Here is a 16,900-nt window from a genome sequence, read left to right as displayed (position 1 = left end):
TGGATATTAGACCGCCTGCCTGCTTAATCAAGTGTTTAGTTCCGCTTTAACAGTAGTTTTTTTTTTTTTTTTTTCTGTTAAAGCGGAGTTCCACCCAAAAGTGGAACTTCCATTTTAGGTAGTAATAACCCCCTGACATGCCACATTTGGCATGTCATTTTTTTGGGGGAGAGCGGGTACCTAGTTTTGACAGGTACCCGCTCCCAATTCCACTCGGAGCGCCGCAGTGCCTTAAACGGAAGTTCTCCTCTCCCCCTCCCTCCCTGCAATCTTCTGGCACATGTCAGAGGTCCCAGAAGATTGCCGGCCAATCAAGACACGCAACGCAACTCGCGCATGCGCAGTGTGTACCTGGCTGTGAAGCTGCAAACTGTCACAGCTAGGTGCCCACACCGGTGATGCCGGCGCCGCCGAGACCAGAGGGAAGAGGATCGAGGCTTCGGGCGGCTGCATCGCTGGACCGTGGGACAGGTGAGTGAAAAGGCTGGAACTCCGCTTTAAGTCAGCTGGTGGAAAATAAAAAAAAATACTGACGGAATCCCTGCATCAATACAACTGTGTGATGCGGCAAACTCTTTTACACTGAACTATTGTACTCTGACAGAGCCCCCTGCTAATAATACACTGATCAGCACTTGCAGCCATTGGTTGCAAGCACGGATTGAATGCTAGTTTTCCAGCATGACCAATCGGCAGAAGATGGTCATTAGACCATCATTAGACCGACTTTCAGTATGTGTGCGCCTAGCTTTAATCTGCTAGTATGTCCTAATATACCCATACCGTAGATTGACTGTGCTTCTTTGCAAAGATTTCTGTTCCAGTGGAGTGGAGACACCCTAAGACGTGAAATGTATTACTGGCGAAAAAAGGAGGGGGGGGGGTGTACCTTTAACTACTTGCCCTCTGGAAGATTTTGCCCCCTTCATAGCGAGGCCATTTTTTTGCTATTCGGCTCTGCTCTACTTTAACTGACAAATGCAATGCTGTACCCAAACAATATTTATAGTTTTATCACACAAATTTTGGGGGTATTTGATGAACACTTTTTTTTTTTTAACTTTCTGCTATAATACATATCCAAAAAAAAATAAATAAAATTCATAAATTTTGACCAAAATGTATTCTGCTACATCTTTTGGTGGTGTATATTGGTTAATTTGTGTGAAAGTTAGTGTTTATAAACTTCTTTTTATACTACTAATGATCAGCGACCTTAATGAGACTGTCAGTGTGGCGGGCAATCTGACACTAAGGGGGACTGACTAACTCCAATTGACATCACAAGTAACATGAATACAGTGATCAGTGCTAATATGCACTGTTACAAGCCGTGGCTCTGTGTGTGAATGGACACAGAGCAGTGGCTTGGCTCCAGTGCCCCCATAGCAAGCTGTTTGCTGTGGGGGCACCCGACAGGAGGGGAGGAGCCAGGAGCGCAGGCGTAGGACCTGAAGATGAGGATCCAGGCCACTCTATACAAAACCAATTGCGCAGAGGAGGCAAGTATAACATGTTTATTATTTTAATGAAAAAAAAAATTAAAGCTTTGCAATCACTTTAACCACTTGCCGATCACTCCATGCAGATTTGCTGCAACAGGGTGGCTGGGCTGTGCATAATGACGCAGTTTTATGCGATTAGACACAGCAGGAGGCAGACCGCGGGAGGAGCGGGCTCGATCGTCGCCGACCTCTCACGATCTTCGGCTAAACTGACAGGAGAGCCGTCTGGAATGTAAACAATGCAAGACGGCTCTCCTGTCAGAGGCAGGGAAAGATCAGCTAAGCTGAATCACAGATCTCTCTCTACCTGTTAATTCCAACCCCCCCCCCCCCCCAGTTAGTAACCACAAATGGGGAACACATTTAACCCCTTGATCACCCCCAGTGTTAACCCCTTCCCTGCCAGTGTTATACAGTAACCGTGCATATTATTTAGAACTGATTACTGTATTAATGTCACTAGACCCCCAAAAAGTATCAGTGCCAGATTTGTCCGCTGCAATGTCGCAGTCCCAATAAAAATGGCTGATCACCGCCATTACTAATAAAATAAAAAAATAAAAAAAAAAATGTCCATAAATCTATCCATAGTTTGTAAGCGCTATAACTTTTGCGCAAACCAACTATTATACGCTTTTTGGGATTTTTTTTTCTTTTACCAAAAATATGTAGCAGAATACAAATTGGCCTAAACTGATAAAAAATTTAAATCAATTTTTTTTTTTTTTATTGGGAATGTTTTAAAGCAGAAAGTTAAAAATATTGGCGTTTTTTCAAAATTGATTTCTATTTTTTTGTTTATAACGCAAAAACGAAAAACTCCAGGGGTGATCAATTAACACCAAAAGAAAGCTCCTATTTGTGGGGGGAAAAAAAGGACATCAATTTTATTTGGGTACAGCGTTGCACAGCCACGCAATTGTCAGTTAAAGCAACGCAGGGCCGAATTGCAAAAAAAATGGCCTGGGCATTAAGGGGGTAAAACCTTCCAGGGCTGAAGTGGTTAAGACTCGGGTTAACACTACCGCGACCATAAGTCGCCCCATGACGGCGCAACTTGTGAATTATTTAAAGCGACTTGTATGATAGACGACTTTGTATTTGGCCAATCAGAATATGATGTGTTGTGACCTAATAACCCTTTTTCTGTACTCATTTCCTCATTGCCCACCAGTACCACATATGTGCCCACCAGTGCCACGTATCAGTGCCACGTATCAGTGTCCACCAGTGCCACTGCCCACCAGTGCCACTAACAGACCAGGCAGAGATAATGGTATATAGGAACTGTAGGCATGGCTGCAATGTGGGGAATGCCTGGCTAATTTTCCTTCTTCCTGGAAAGTCGGATCACAGTCGCTTGACAAGAGAAGGATCCGACTTGGAGGCAACTCCCATTGAAGTCTATTGGCACAAGTCGCCTTGAAGTAGTACAGGACCCTTTTCTGAAGTCGAAACGACTTCAGTAGTGCCAATTAAGACGGCTCTCATTTACATTGCATTTATGACAAGCGACTTGAGGGCATACAAGTCTCCTGACAAGTCGTACTAGTGTGAATGGAGCCTAAAGAAAGCCATGTACATTTAAAACACTTCAGTTATGTATTTACGCAGCGTCAATTTACACAGCGCTTTACATATACATTGTACTTTCACATCATCCCTGCCCTCAAGGAGCTTACATTTATTAAACGTTTATAAAGTACACTGGCATAGAGTAGAAGTATAGGCAAAACTTTTTTTTTTTCTTCATTTTGGATAGAGTAAGGAAGGGTTATAACCCTTGTTAGATTTTTATTTTTTTTTCGCTATCTTTGTTGCATTGTGTAGATTTCCCTTCACTTCCTGCCCCATAGCCAAACAGGAAGTGAGAGGGAATCCCTGCAAATGAAGGGAATTCCTTGGGGACCTCTGGAACTAGTATCCTCACTGGAAGATTCCCCTCCATTTACTTTTCTGAGGACAACCCTAAATTCAGGGTTTTCGATTTACTTTCAATGATAATAGTACACAGGATAAATCGAGAGAGTGAATCTCCTTAATGGGGGAGCAGACGGCAATAAAAACCTGACATGGGTTCTAGAATTTCTAATCCCTCTCCACTCTTATCCAAAGCCAAAAAAAAGCTTTACCTTTTTTTTAGTTCTACTTTAAGCTATTCAATGCAGCCACCAAGTGCCTCCTTCACATATCTTTGCTGCAATCTTCCACAGCCTGGAAACCTCCAATCCTAGGCAATTGCTTCCTGCAAGTGTTGGGAGTCCAGACGTCACTTACCTCCCACATCTTTCTCTGTAAGGCTGATGTTCTCGTGGGATATAAAGAAGGCAAAAAAGGGGTCTCATTAGGAAATGTAAACACTTGGCATTTGCAGCATGCTGTGAAAAAAATGCCAATTAAGGTATCTACAGGCACCTCTGAAGATACCACGGGCTATTGCTGGAGCCTGTCGGCACCACTGAATTAAGGCTACTACTAAGGCCTTTAAAGTGACCCAGTCATCAGACAAAGCCCACATTGACCAGAACATGTGTGTTTTTCTGTAGCCTTCAAACTCCCTCCATACACGCACCCCTGCAGCGGTAATCTTCCTGTGCTGTGGGCGTAATGCAGCTGCTAGACCTGTCAAAGGCACTCGCCAAGACTGCCGAACTGTGCCTACCCTTTTCATCCCCTTCCTTCTTCATAGAAGCTTTGATATGACACTGTAAGCTATGTGCAGTAAGCACTATTTCCCCCCCCCCCCCCCCCAAGAAAAAAAAGAGGCAAATGCTGTAGCCACAGTATGTAATGGTGCCTTACTTTACTGTGTTTCAAATGCCAGACTAATCAAAATGTTTAAATCGGCCAACTATCATCAAAGCAAATAAAAATCTTTGTACCTGTCATCCACTGATCTTAGTGTTGTCCTGTTGGAAGATGAAACTTTGCCCCAGTCTGAGGTCCAGAGTGCTCTGGAGCAGGTTTTCATCAAGGATTTCTCTGTACATTGCTGCATTCATCTTTTCCTCCTTACTGAGTAATCTCGCAGTTCCTGCTGCTGAAAAATCTCTCACAGCATGATGCTGCCACCACCATGCTTCACTGTAGGGATAGTATTGGCCAGGTGATGAGCGGTGCCTGGTTTCCTCCAGACAGGACGCTTGCCATTCAGGCCAAAGAGTTCAGTCTTTGTTTCGTCAGACCAGAGAATTGTTTCTCATGGTGTGAGAGTCCTGCAGGTGCTTTTGGCAAACTCCAGGTGGGCTGTCATGGGCCTTTTACTGAGGAGTCTACCAAACAGGCCTGATTGAGTGCTGCAGAGTTGGTTGTTCTTCTGGAAGGTTCTCCTCTCTCCACAGAGAAATGTTGGAGCTCTGTCAGTGACCATCGGGGTCTTGGCCACCTCCCTGCAGAGTTGGTGGTTCTTCTGGAAGGTTCTCCCCTCTCCACAGAGAAACGCTGGAGCTCTGTCAGTGACCATCGGGGTCTTGGCCACCTCCCTGCAGAGTTGGTTGTTCTTCTGGAAGGTTCTCCTCTCTCCACAGAGAAATGTTGGAGCTCTGTCAGTGACCATTGGGGTCTTGGCCACCTCCCTGACTAAGGCCCTTCTCCTCCCAATCGCTCAGTTTGGCTGGGTGGCCCACACTAGGAACAGTCCTGGTGGTTCCAAACTTCTTCCATTTAGGAATGATGGAGGCCGCTGTGATCATTGGGACCTTCAATGCAGAAATGTTTCTGTACCCTTCCCCAGATCTTTGCCTCTGTACAATTATTTCTCGGTGGTCTAGACCAGTGGTCCTCAACTCCGGTCCTCGGGGCCCACTAACAGGCCAGATTTTAAGTATTACCTTGAGGAGATGCAGACTAGAATACTGCAATCACTGAGCAGCAAATGATATCACCTGGGATGTATTTCAGTTATCTTGCAAATCTGGCCTGTTAGTGGGCCCTGTAGGCCAGGGTTGAGGACCACTGGTCTAGACTATTCCTTGGACTGTGGGACCTTTTTATATAGACAGGTGTGTGCCTTTCCAAATTCTGTCCAATCAACTGAATTTACTATAGGTGGACCCCAATCAAGTTGTAGAAACCTCTCACGTAGGATCAGTGGAAACGGGATGCACCTGAGCTCAATTTTGAGTGTCATGGCTAAGGATTAGAGCTGCACGATTCTGGCCAAAATGAGAATCACGATTTTTTTGCTTGGAATAAAGATCACGATTCTCTCACGATTCTCTGTGTAACATCTTTTACTTTATAAAAAAAAATTGGGATAACTTTACGTTTTTTTTATTTTTTTTTATTCTTTAAAGTGTATTAATTGCGTTTGAAAGACTGCTGCGCAAATACAGTGTGACAAAAATTTACAACAATCACAATTTTATTCTGCAGGGTTTCTGCTAAAAAAATAAAATATATAAATGTTTGGGGGTTCTAACTACTTTTCTAGGAAAAATAAACTGATTTAACTTGCAAGCAACAAGTGTAGGAAAAAGGTTTATGCCCCATACACACGTGCAGATTATCTGCAGACATTTGTCTGCAGACTTACCAAAACCATATAATATGAGGTCAAACCTAAACGCTTTCAATTTGTATGCAATCCGGCAGGCCCTTGCACTACATAGAAAAGGTAAGTCTGCAGACAAAAGTCTGCAGATAATCTGCACGTGTGTACGGGGCATTAGTCTTTAAGAGGTTAAACTTCCTTCCTCTGGCAGAGGGAAAGAAAAGATACAATGTAATCATTTGTGTTTACAGTTCAGTGGGAGACTAATGCTGATAGGCTTTTGTGGGAGGCTCTTTTTTTTTTTTTTTTGACAGCTGCTCCCTCATAGCTATGTAAAGGATCGAGCAAGTGTCATGTTAAGATCGTCAGGGGGAGTGAATCGCGATCTCGATTCGGTTACGATTAATCGTGCAGCTCTACTAAGGATGGGACTACTTTTTATGTAAATGTGTGTTTTTTTTTTTTGTTTTTTTTTTGTTTTGGTTTTTTTTTTTTTTATTGCAAAGATTTCAAACAACGTTCTTTCACATTGTCATTATGGGGTATTTGTAGAATTTTGTGGAAAATAATGAATTTAATCCATTTTGGAAAAAGGCTGTACCATTAACAAAAATTGGAAAAAAATGAAACGCCTTGAATACTTTGTAGATGCAGTGTAATACGGTGTTGAGTCACACAAGTACCTATTATTATATCTATACAGGATGTAGATATGCAAAACTTGGTTGAGTATACTTCATACTGCCAGTGAAAGAGTTGGCATTTAAATATGCGTCGTGTTAATATAAGCTATAATGTCTTTTGGAGTTTGAGTGACACAATCTCTTGGGTAGTTACACGTACTAGGTTTCTGGAAAAAAAAAAAAAAAAAACAAAAAAACCTTTTCTTGGCTTTATGCTTGACTACAGGTCATCAACAGCTAATGTTTTATTGCCATAAAATTTGCTGTACTATGTGTGTTTTGAGATGAATTTTAGAGCCTTTCCCATGGGCGTTCAGTTTTTTGGACCGATCCTGACTGAACCACAATGTAGGCCTATGGAAGGGCGGATGAACGTTTTACAACCGTTTACATCCAACTCCGTTTATGTCTGCACAAAAAATATTTATTAATGTTTGCATTCTTTTCTGACTTTGTGAACATAGGTTGATATAAACTGATGTAAAATGAAATTAAGACCGATGTTGCAAAACAATGGAGATTGATGTAAATTGGATCAGTATTCATCCATTTTATTTCTTAGCAAATACGTGACTAAACTAATGACGCCCGTGGGAAATGGTACACTTTTTTTTTTTTTTTTTTTTAATACTTTTAGAACTTATTTAGTTAATAACTGAAGCTATATATAAGCATTTATTTTATAAATACTCTCCACTTCTGTTTTCTCAGGCAAGAGCAAAGAAGCCGAAATAAAAAGGATAAACAAGGAACTGGCCAACATTCGCTCAAAGTTTAAGGGTATGTATACTTTATTCTTTTCAGATCCCATTCGATATCTGATTTCTTTCAGGGCCAGTTCAATCCACATGCAGTCCAGAGCATTTTTTTTTTTCTGCATCAAAAACTTATGGAAAGTAATTATATGGTTTCCCATGGCCTAGTTCACACTAGTGCATTCCAGTTCCAGAAAAAAATAGTAGACCATGCTGCATTTCTCCTGCACTGGACTGTATTGGAACGCTGTAAAACGCAAAAATGCACTGAAACACCCACATGTCTTTATTTGAGGCACCAAAAACGCATCAAAAATGTGTGAAACGCGCATGCAAAAAAGCATCTGGAATGCACCTGGACTGCATTTTTATGGTGTGAACCGGTCCTCAGTGATGGCTTTTTCTGATCAGAACTGTTTTCATTTGGCAAATTATGAATATCCCTCTTCAGTAGATGCTGGTTATGATTTTGACCATTTCTGTGCAATGCTCTACATGGCTAGTAGGTCAGTAACCGATCTTTTATTTATTGTTCTCTTAAGCTTTCCATATTACTTCTCTTAAGCTTTCCATATTAGAAGTATGGATTTAGTAGTGTTTTCTTTTTAATTTTTTATTTTATTTTGGGAATTCTACTTGGGTGGATGCAGCATTGTTGCGATGCTGCATCTGTCCCCCGGCGATTCTACACTTCTACGGCGGTGTTCGATCACTCGGTTCTGTCAGTCAGCAGCTCTTTGCTCTGCTCCCTCCTCGCTCATTGGAGCTCTGAGCTGCGGAGGGGCAGGGAGCAGGTGTCAGTCTAGGCACCTGGCGGATCCCGAACTCCGTGATCGTGATGACTGGGTGCCTGGACCGACATCTGTGACGTCAGCATAGAGCGAACTTCAGACCACTCTCTGCTAAAAATGGGTCACAAGAGTGCAGAACGACCGGCACTCCTGTGATCCATAGATGTAGAGCCAAACAAGCTTTAAAGGAGATATAAAGGCAGAAGGTTTTTTTTTTTTTTTTAACAATGCATTAAGATAAAAAGCTTCTGTGTGTAGCAGATGCCCTCATCCCCTCTAATACTTACCTGGGCCCCATCTCTATCCAGCCATGTCCATGAGCCCCTTTGGCCGTCCAGGACTGTCCCTCCTGATTGATATCAGCTGAGCCATTGGCACTGCTGCTGTGTCTCAGCCAAAGTCAGTTAGCCAATCCGGTGAGAGGGGGGGATGGGGGTTGAGAGGGGGGGGATGGGGGTTGAACAGCAGCTCGGTGTCTGAATGGACAGCTGCTTGCTGCAGGGGCACTCAACAGGAGGGAGGGGCCAGGAGCAGCAGAGAGGGACCCGAGAAGTGGGGGATTCAGGCTGCTCTGAGCAAAACCACTGCACAGAGGAGGGAAGTATATAACCTGTTTGGTTTAAAAAAAAAAAAAAGCACGAGACTTTACATCACTTTAAGGCTGGGTTCACACTGACGCTGCCATGGGTTCGTGCCTGGTGTCCGATGCATGTCTGTTAACGGTTTCCGGTGCGAATCAGGACTGAATCTTTGACTGTTTTCACTCCTGAAACGTAGCCAAAGAAGCACAAGACCTTTTTCCATTGCATTCCGCGGCAGCGTGAACCAGCTCCATTGAGAACCAGTTGCACTCTCCTGTCATGTGAATTGGATGCAGGGAAACCCACATCCAATTCACATCAGTGTGAACCCAGCCTTAAGGATAAGTTCACCTTTGGGAACATGATTCATGTCCCACCCATTTTTTAGTGGCATGCAAATCCCAGGTGGCACAGCGAGCACTAGGCAAACAATAAACCTAAACCCTTCCTTATTGCTATATAGGAGGGAAGGAAGGGCTGACAGAGGGTGAAGATCTGCTTTAGCATCTCGTAGGTTTTTATAGCTGTCAGTGTCTGTGTATAGAAACATTAGTGCAACATTTTTTTTGAGCTGCTAAAAAAACAGGCGGTGAGGGGAAATGTCCAAAGAGGAAACCTGTTCTGGTAACTAAAAGTGAGAGATTTCTCTTCACTTTGGATAGATTTCTTTTTTATTTCCTTCTGTTTCCATGGGACAGGAAATTTTAAAAATGTCTACCAATAAGGTGAAGACCCTTTCTAAAAATCATGATTATGAAATAGGTTGTGGGTGTTCTTATCTCATCTCATGATCAAATAAATAAATATATAATAAACCTCTGCCATACACAGGGCAATGATCTACTGGGCATTCAAAACCTATACACAAAAATTTTACACACAATGGTTTTAAAATCTTCTTTTATTAGATTTTTTAAAGAGATGTGTAACAAAGATCCATTACAGCAAGATCATCCCTTGCTGGAAATGACAGGAAATCTCCCTGACGGGACACATGCTGCAAGAAAGAATATTGACAGGGTTCTAAAACTTTCCTACGCTTTCTAGAACTTGAATAGAAAGTTTTGGCTTTATATATACTTGGAATGGTTCAGTAAATTATTAGATTTTTTTTTTGAATGACAGTTTGTGTATATGATGATATGATAATATGAAAGAAGGGTCAGAAAATGTGATTGCGTGGTTTCCAAACCAGAGACAAAATGCACGTATTAAAGTGGTCATAAATCGCCCCCTCCCTGCAGGAATTTACCCATTTCCACCCACGCTATAGCTGAAAGATGGCTACAGTGTGAGCAACTTTTCCAGGAAGAGATTCATGCTATGCGGCCAGTAAAAGAGCCGGAAGTGACAAAACCGTCACCTCCAGGTCATGTTACACCGTAGAAGGAACAGCTTCGGAGGAAGAGTCCAGAGCTGGTTTCTTCCGGCTGTATCGTTACTAGTCTTCACGATTGCTCGGGAGAACCCGGTAAAGATGGTGGCAGCAGAAGTGGGGTGGTACCCCTTCTGCCAAATTATTGATTTCTTTTTTTTTTTTCATAATCCTTAAAACCTTTTCACAATCAAGAACCTCTATCCTCTCGGACCTTCCGGACTTAGCAATGTGCATGGAGGCTTGAGGCAGGCTCCGCTGTTGGTGGAGAATCGGGCAGACCCAGTGTGCGGGAAGTGGATTAGCTTGTCAGGTTGTCAGCCAGTCGAAGACCTGGACTGAGACCTGTGCCTGAGAACCAGGGAACTTGGGAACCAGCACCTAGAGGATGGCTGGTAATGAAGCGACAGGTGGTGGCAGCCGGCGGGGCAAAGTGTATGCAAGGCAGAGTGGATTATTTGCACCGGGGACCGGCGAATGGGAGTGGGCTGCACCTGAGGGGGAGAGAGCTGTGAAGCAGGCTGCTTGGAAGTAGACAGACACAGCAGGCAGCTATTCCCTAAGCTTGCTGTGTCCCCCCCACCCCCTAGACTGGATGTCTGTGAGACGGCTTCAGAGCAGATCTTCTAAAAAGTTCTCGGCTTGCTGTCATTGGACAGTGCACTCCCCTCTCTGTGAATCCTGTGGCTTAGAAAGACCTCGTGGATACAGTGTATGCACAGTGAATATTAAATAGCCTTGCATAGTTTCCGCTATTCCTGCAGGAATGACTTGCAGGCAGAGGAGGGCTAACCAGCTCAAACAGCAACCGAAACGGGCACCAGTCGGTCAGCAACGGGATAGAGTGCGTGGTCAGACATCCCTTTTTCCATTAGACAGGGAACGGCTCCCCTCTTGTTTATAGATCCCGTAGGGGCTGTGGAAGCTAAACAATAAATATGGCGCAGGGGTGATTCAAGAAGGTAAGACAATACAGTGAAAAATCCAGTCCATATAAAATTGTCCATTGGCAGGCATAGTACATACAATCTTTGGATGGCGGCAGCTATCCTCGGAGTCTAGCGGGCTCTGAAAGAAGAAAAGGGGAGGGCAAGAAGGAAGCGCCACTTAAGTGTAGTGTATTTAAAAAAAAAAATATTTCCACACATGGGTTAAAGACTCACAGGATGCAGGAGTAGACAAGCTCATAATAGTGCTGTATAGTGAGGAGCCGTCTCCGGTTGTCCCAAGACCAGAGCAATCCACTGAGCTGTGTGGTGTAGAAAGCCAGGAGTTCAGTTGTCCCGTGGCCACCGGGAGACAAACAGCATGTACCGCAAGGAAATGACGTTTACTGTTCCGGTGACGTCATTTTTATCTCAGTCTGTTAGGAGCAGCTATCGAACAGATTATCTTGTCTGATCATGCTCAGGTCTCAATCACAATTATACCTCCCGTTAGGACGGAGAGGGAATGGACGTGGTGCATGAACAACATCTTGGATGACCCTACTGCTCTAGCAGCAGTAACTGAAGCAATTTAAAAACCTACTTTGAGATAAATGTTACTGACAAAGTTCCCCAAAAGATAATATGGGAAGGGCGTAAAGAAGTTATTAGAGGAGTTTTGATCTCTGAAGGCTCAAGAAGCAAAAATCTGAGGAAATGCAGTGTTTGGTTTCAGAGGTACAGCACCTGGAAAATTTTACACAAACGTTCCCAATCCACACACACACCTTTCATAAACCCTAAAATACAGGAGATAAAATATGAAATTTAATCAAGGTGCTACAGGGTTCCGAAGAAGTTGGCTGCTGCTTACCCCTCAGTCTCGGCTAGATGTTTGGCGGGGCTGGGGGCAACAATCATATTCAGATCTGGTGGATTTTGAGCTGAGCTTAAGAAATCGGTTACTAAAAGAACAACCTTGATCAGGGATGACCCTGTGCAATGCCTTTTTCATGGTATCCAAACTCCTAGCAGGACGAATAAGAAGAGTATAGTTCCACACCTATTAGATGCAGCTAAAGGGCTATTCCCGGTCTATTAGAAAAAAACACAAGCACCTACTATAAAACACTGAATGAAACAAGTTAATGAAATGATGGAAGTTGAGAAATGGGTCTGTAATTTATAGTAATAGATCTAAAGATCTATTTAGTAAAGTGAACAGGAGTCCATAACCCCTACCCTGTGAAAGACAGGTGATATTCTTGTCTTTTTTAAATGTAGAATTTCGCCTACTGGGTATTCAGGATGCTGTAGCATGAAAAATTGAGGACCTACCATCCCCCCCCACTTTTTCTTCCCTCCTTTTTTTTAAAAGTTTGTTGGATCCGCCACCTTTTTAAAAAGTATTCCAGTGGCTCAAATTACTTTTACTTGAAAGATTATCTCCGGCACTAAAAACTGATACTGGGATCATGGTTGTAGCCTCAACCATTAACCTGCTATAACCGATTCCCTACTGTGACTTGCATATGCTGTGATTGGTAGTGAAGCGGTTAAGTCATAATGTAATTATGAGCCGCATGCTCATTATAACAGACTTCCCTGTACCTGGAGCCCCCCCCCAGTGCAGCTCTGTTACAGCTCCACACCACTTCCACACCACTTCCATTTTCACCCAGTCTTCCTTCCAGGTTCACGGGCTGTGGCTGTATAAATGGTCAGGGTCACTTTCACTTTAAAATCTGTTTAAATCCCAGCTCCAGAAATTGGACAAAATCTACCCTTGCGCTGGGGCAACCCCCGCACTGCAAGGGTTGCCTGCTTGTTCATTCTAGGGGTAAAGGACTAAAGCCTAACACTTTACCCTTCGCTTCAGCAGGGTCCCTCAAATCGTGCAATCGGTCCCGCAGAGCCTCCTCTGTAAGGTGTACTGCACCACGATTGCACGCCTGTTGCCTCCACATACAGGTTAAGTGTATTGATTTTTTATTCATATATTAGGTTAGCGCACTATTCATTCTTTTCACTTTATTAGGTACATCTTGCTAGTACCGGGTTGGACCCTGCCTTCAGAACTTTAATTCTTCATGGCATAGATTCAACAAGGTGTTTGGAAACATTCCTCAGAGATTTTGGTCCATATTGACACAATGGCATCATGCAGTTGCTGCAGATTTGTTGGCTGCACATCCACAATGCCAATCTCCTGTTCCACCACATCCAAAAGATGCTCTATTTGATAGAGATCTGGTGACTGTGGAAGCCATTGCAGTACAATGAACTCGTCCTGTTCAATAAATCAGTTTGAGGTAGGACATTTGTGACATGGTGCATTACCCTGCTGGAAGTAGTCATCGGAAGATGGGTACACTATAGTTATTAAGGGGCTGGACAAAACTCGGGTAGGCCATGGCATTTCATGATCCTCAGTTGGTACTAAGGGGCCCAAAGTGTGCTAAGAAAATATCCCCTACACCATTAAACCACTAGCCTGAACCATGGATACAAGACAGGATGGATCCATGCTTTCATGTTTACACCAATTGTTGACCCTACCATCTGAATGTTGCAGCTAAAATAGAGAACAGCACCAACAACCATTCCACGTTCAGGTCACTTAAATTCCCTTCTTCCCCATTCTGATCTTCGCTTTGAACTTCAGCAAGTCATCTTCGCCACATCTGGATGCCTAAATGCATTGCGTTGCTGCCATGTGATTGGCTGATTAGCAATGTGTGTTACCAAGCAATTGAACACATGTACCTAATAAAGTGGCCAGTGAGTGTATTTAAAGATCCTTATTGTTGTAAATTATTTTAATTGCTATAAAATGCATATATTTTTCCATGCCCTCTTATTCATTTTATTTTTTATTTTATGGCTTCTAAATTTGGTTTTCTCTGAAGACTAAATTACCCATCTCCGTTTTTACAAATTAAATTGAATGTGGTGTGTTTTGCCCCCCCAGACCATAGGCACCCTTTGTATTGAACACCTGTTAAAACAGATGCAATAAATCACCTGGTTAATAGATGCAGTCTTTCAGCCAGGCATTCAAATTGAGAAGATGCAAATTTATTTTATAAAATTGTTTTTATTTTTCCAATGGAAAGATTGCTAATGACCTATTGGTCTAGGTAAATGCTAAACTCCGGGGAATTTCTAGAACCTATAAAAAGAAGAAAAATCTTGTCAGAGACCTGGCAGAGGAGAACGGGCAGCTTGTTTGGGTGATGGTAGTGCTGACAGATTCATGGTCCAACATTTTGAGAAATTTATCAAGCACCTGATTAATTCCATGAAGAATTTAGGTATTTCTGAAGGCAAAAGAGAGCCCTTCATCCTACTACTCGTATACCTTGTAAATGGCTTTAGGTGTGTGTGTTTAAAAAAAAAAAAAAAAAATTCTGGATGAACCCTGCCCCTAGTCCTCCCTTCACGCTTGTGCCAGTCCAGAGATATCGCCACTGAAGTCGTACAATTGTGTCTCAAAATCCCCAAAGGCCTCATTCACTGGAACTCCTGGGTTTAGCTTTTCTATATGGAGAAGTGCACAAAGTGTGCTCGTGTTGGATTACTCCTACAGGTGCCACATCCCCGGTGTGATATATATATATATATATATATATATATATATATATATATATATATATATATATATATATATATAATATATATATATATCAAAAAGGAGATTCCCCTGGTTGTGGGACTTTATAGGCACTCATAAAACGATTAAAAACTTGATATGAACAATACAAAATGTATGAAAATAGCATTTATTGAAAAAATGACACCTGAAGTTTAAAAATGGCAAGCTAAGTACAATACATCACATCAGCATACAAATAGTGACCACAAGACCCCAGGGTGAAGACCCAACGCGTTTCGGAGTGGCAATGATTACTACTCCTTCTTCAGGGGTAACCTTGGATAGTGGTCTGCAGATAATTAAACAAAAAAATCATTTTATAATAATACCAGCATGTAATCACATCAAAGTTTATAGGCAAATGTCCTCAAACAAAATTTCAAGACAAAACACATATGGAGAAGTTGTCTGTCTTTTTACCCAAGTTTTTCATTTAATGCTTGTTCCTAAAAGCATTTACATAATTTTAGTCGCAGTTAGCGTTCTCAATTTGATCCTGGATGCATACCTATTTTCTCTGAACGTGGCTAAAGTGACTGCACCAAAATGCAGGTAGGCGCTCAGTGTGAATGGCAGAATTGAAACATGCATGCATGCATGCATTAATCCAAATTTTAGAAATCTTCATGCATTTGAAGGTTTGACACTGCTATTGCGAATGTAACCTGGAGCTGGACCAATACATACGCTTTGCACACTCACTTCTTACTATGAAGAGTTTATACACTATGCAGGAGGACAGAATGCATGCACCGGCCCAGGTTAAAGGAAAAGTTATAATAAATGCACTTTTTTTTTTTTTTTCTTTACAGGAACCTGGAAAGCATTGCACCAGCGATCAGCAGATTGCTGATGCCATGCAGGTCTCCTGCACACTGTCAGTGTATCTGCTTACCCATACATCCTGTACACGGAGCTGTGTATCTGAATGACGCGGCCGAGTGAGGGGATCCCCGCACAGTCGAGCTGTTTTCAGATAGTGGCAGCTAGAATGGGGAACCTCTCCCTGTACTGCAACCTTAGGTTGGAGGTGGGGGCTAAGCAGCAGGTGGCTGCTGCTGCAGCACTTGGAACATGTTGCATGTTCCATGTTCCATGTTCCACCCCAAAAGTGGGTGTAACATGTTCCTAAAGGGGAACGTATCCTTTCAAGGTTTTTTTTATAAGTGCCTCTATGGCTACAGAGGTGACCTCTCGCTGGATCCGAGACCGGTAAGTAAGATTGGCGGGGGGTGCTAGGAGCAGGAAGAGGTGCTATATTACTAACTGCACCAAAGGTGTGGCTACAATTCAATATGTAAAATGTCGGCTCTCCTAACTTGAACTTTCAGGATACAGTACTTCTGCAGGCACAAACTAATGAGCAGAGTGTTTTGGATCACTTTTATTATATGGGTACTCCCTACCAGACTGTCCAACACACAATAATTATTGCACAACTTAGGCTGGGTTCATACGTGCTGCGGCCGTGGTCCACAGCTGGGGATCCGATGCATTCCTGTTCACCGATTCAGGTGCGATCGGGTCTGAATTTCTGCCTGAAAACGCACAGGACCCTTTTCTAATGAGGACCGCGGGCGCTCCAGAGCTGTGTGAACCAGCCGGCAACATTCTCCTGTCATGCGAATTGGATTCTGGGGTAAGCAGAGGTGTAAAACTTTAATCTTGTGTGCTGCATCCACACTATGGTTGCCCTCATGGCCGGTTGTATGTGTAAGACTGTATCTACTCTTATCATATTAAATAATTACCCCCCCCAAAAGCGTCTTGCATCTCATCTGCCTGGCCGTAGTACCAGTGTGCAATCGGCCTCACCTTGCAGGGAGATCATTGATTACCCTCTGCCCCCACCTGGAGCACGAGCATTGATCTTTTCAGAGCAGCGAGCTGCCAAGAGCAAAGTTGTCCTTGTAAACACAGAAGGCTTGGTGTTTACAGATGACAGCATGGTGCGGAGGGTGAGGGCTGGAAAAAAGCGCTGGGTGCGAGGACCACATGAAATGGCCTGGCGACCTGTGGACCTTATGTTGGACACGTGCTGTAAAGAGTTTACTTATATGAAAGTCTCCTAAGCCTTTCACTATTCATAGTATTTCTTTTTTGGATGTTTACATTTTAATAGCGCTAGTTTTTAGGA

The 16,900-nt window shown here is 43.0% G+C and overlaps 1 protein-coding gene across 1 annotated transcript in view; it reads left to right on the top strand.

Annotated features, from left to right (window-relative positions):
* The window catches only part of LOC309565092 (AP-2 complex subunit alpha-2-like), a 201,100-nt gene that overhangs the window by 47,637 nt on the left and 136,563 nt on the right, over positions 1–16,900 (top strand). Inside the window, exon 2 of the mRNA XM_082269852.1 lies at positions 7,392–7,460. Within this exon, the coding sequence (XP_082125978.1) occupies positions 7,392–7,460 (69 nt within the window). The remainder of the gene's footprint in view (positions 1–7,391; positions 7,461–16,900) is intronic.

Source organism: Pelophylax lessonae (assembly GCF_965119305.1).
Source record: "Pelophylax lessonae genome assembly, chromosome: 10".
In the NCBI taxonomy this organism is placed as follows: Eukaryota; Metazoa; Chordata; class Amphibia; order Anura; family Ranidae; genus Pelophylax; species Pelophylax lessonae.
The sequence above is the reverse complement of the archived record's forward strand: the minus strand, read 5'-3'. Positions and strand labels throughout refer to the sequence as shown.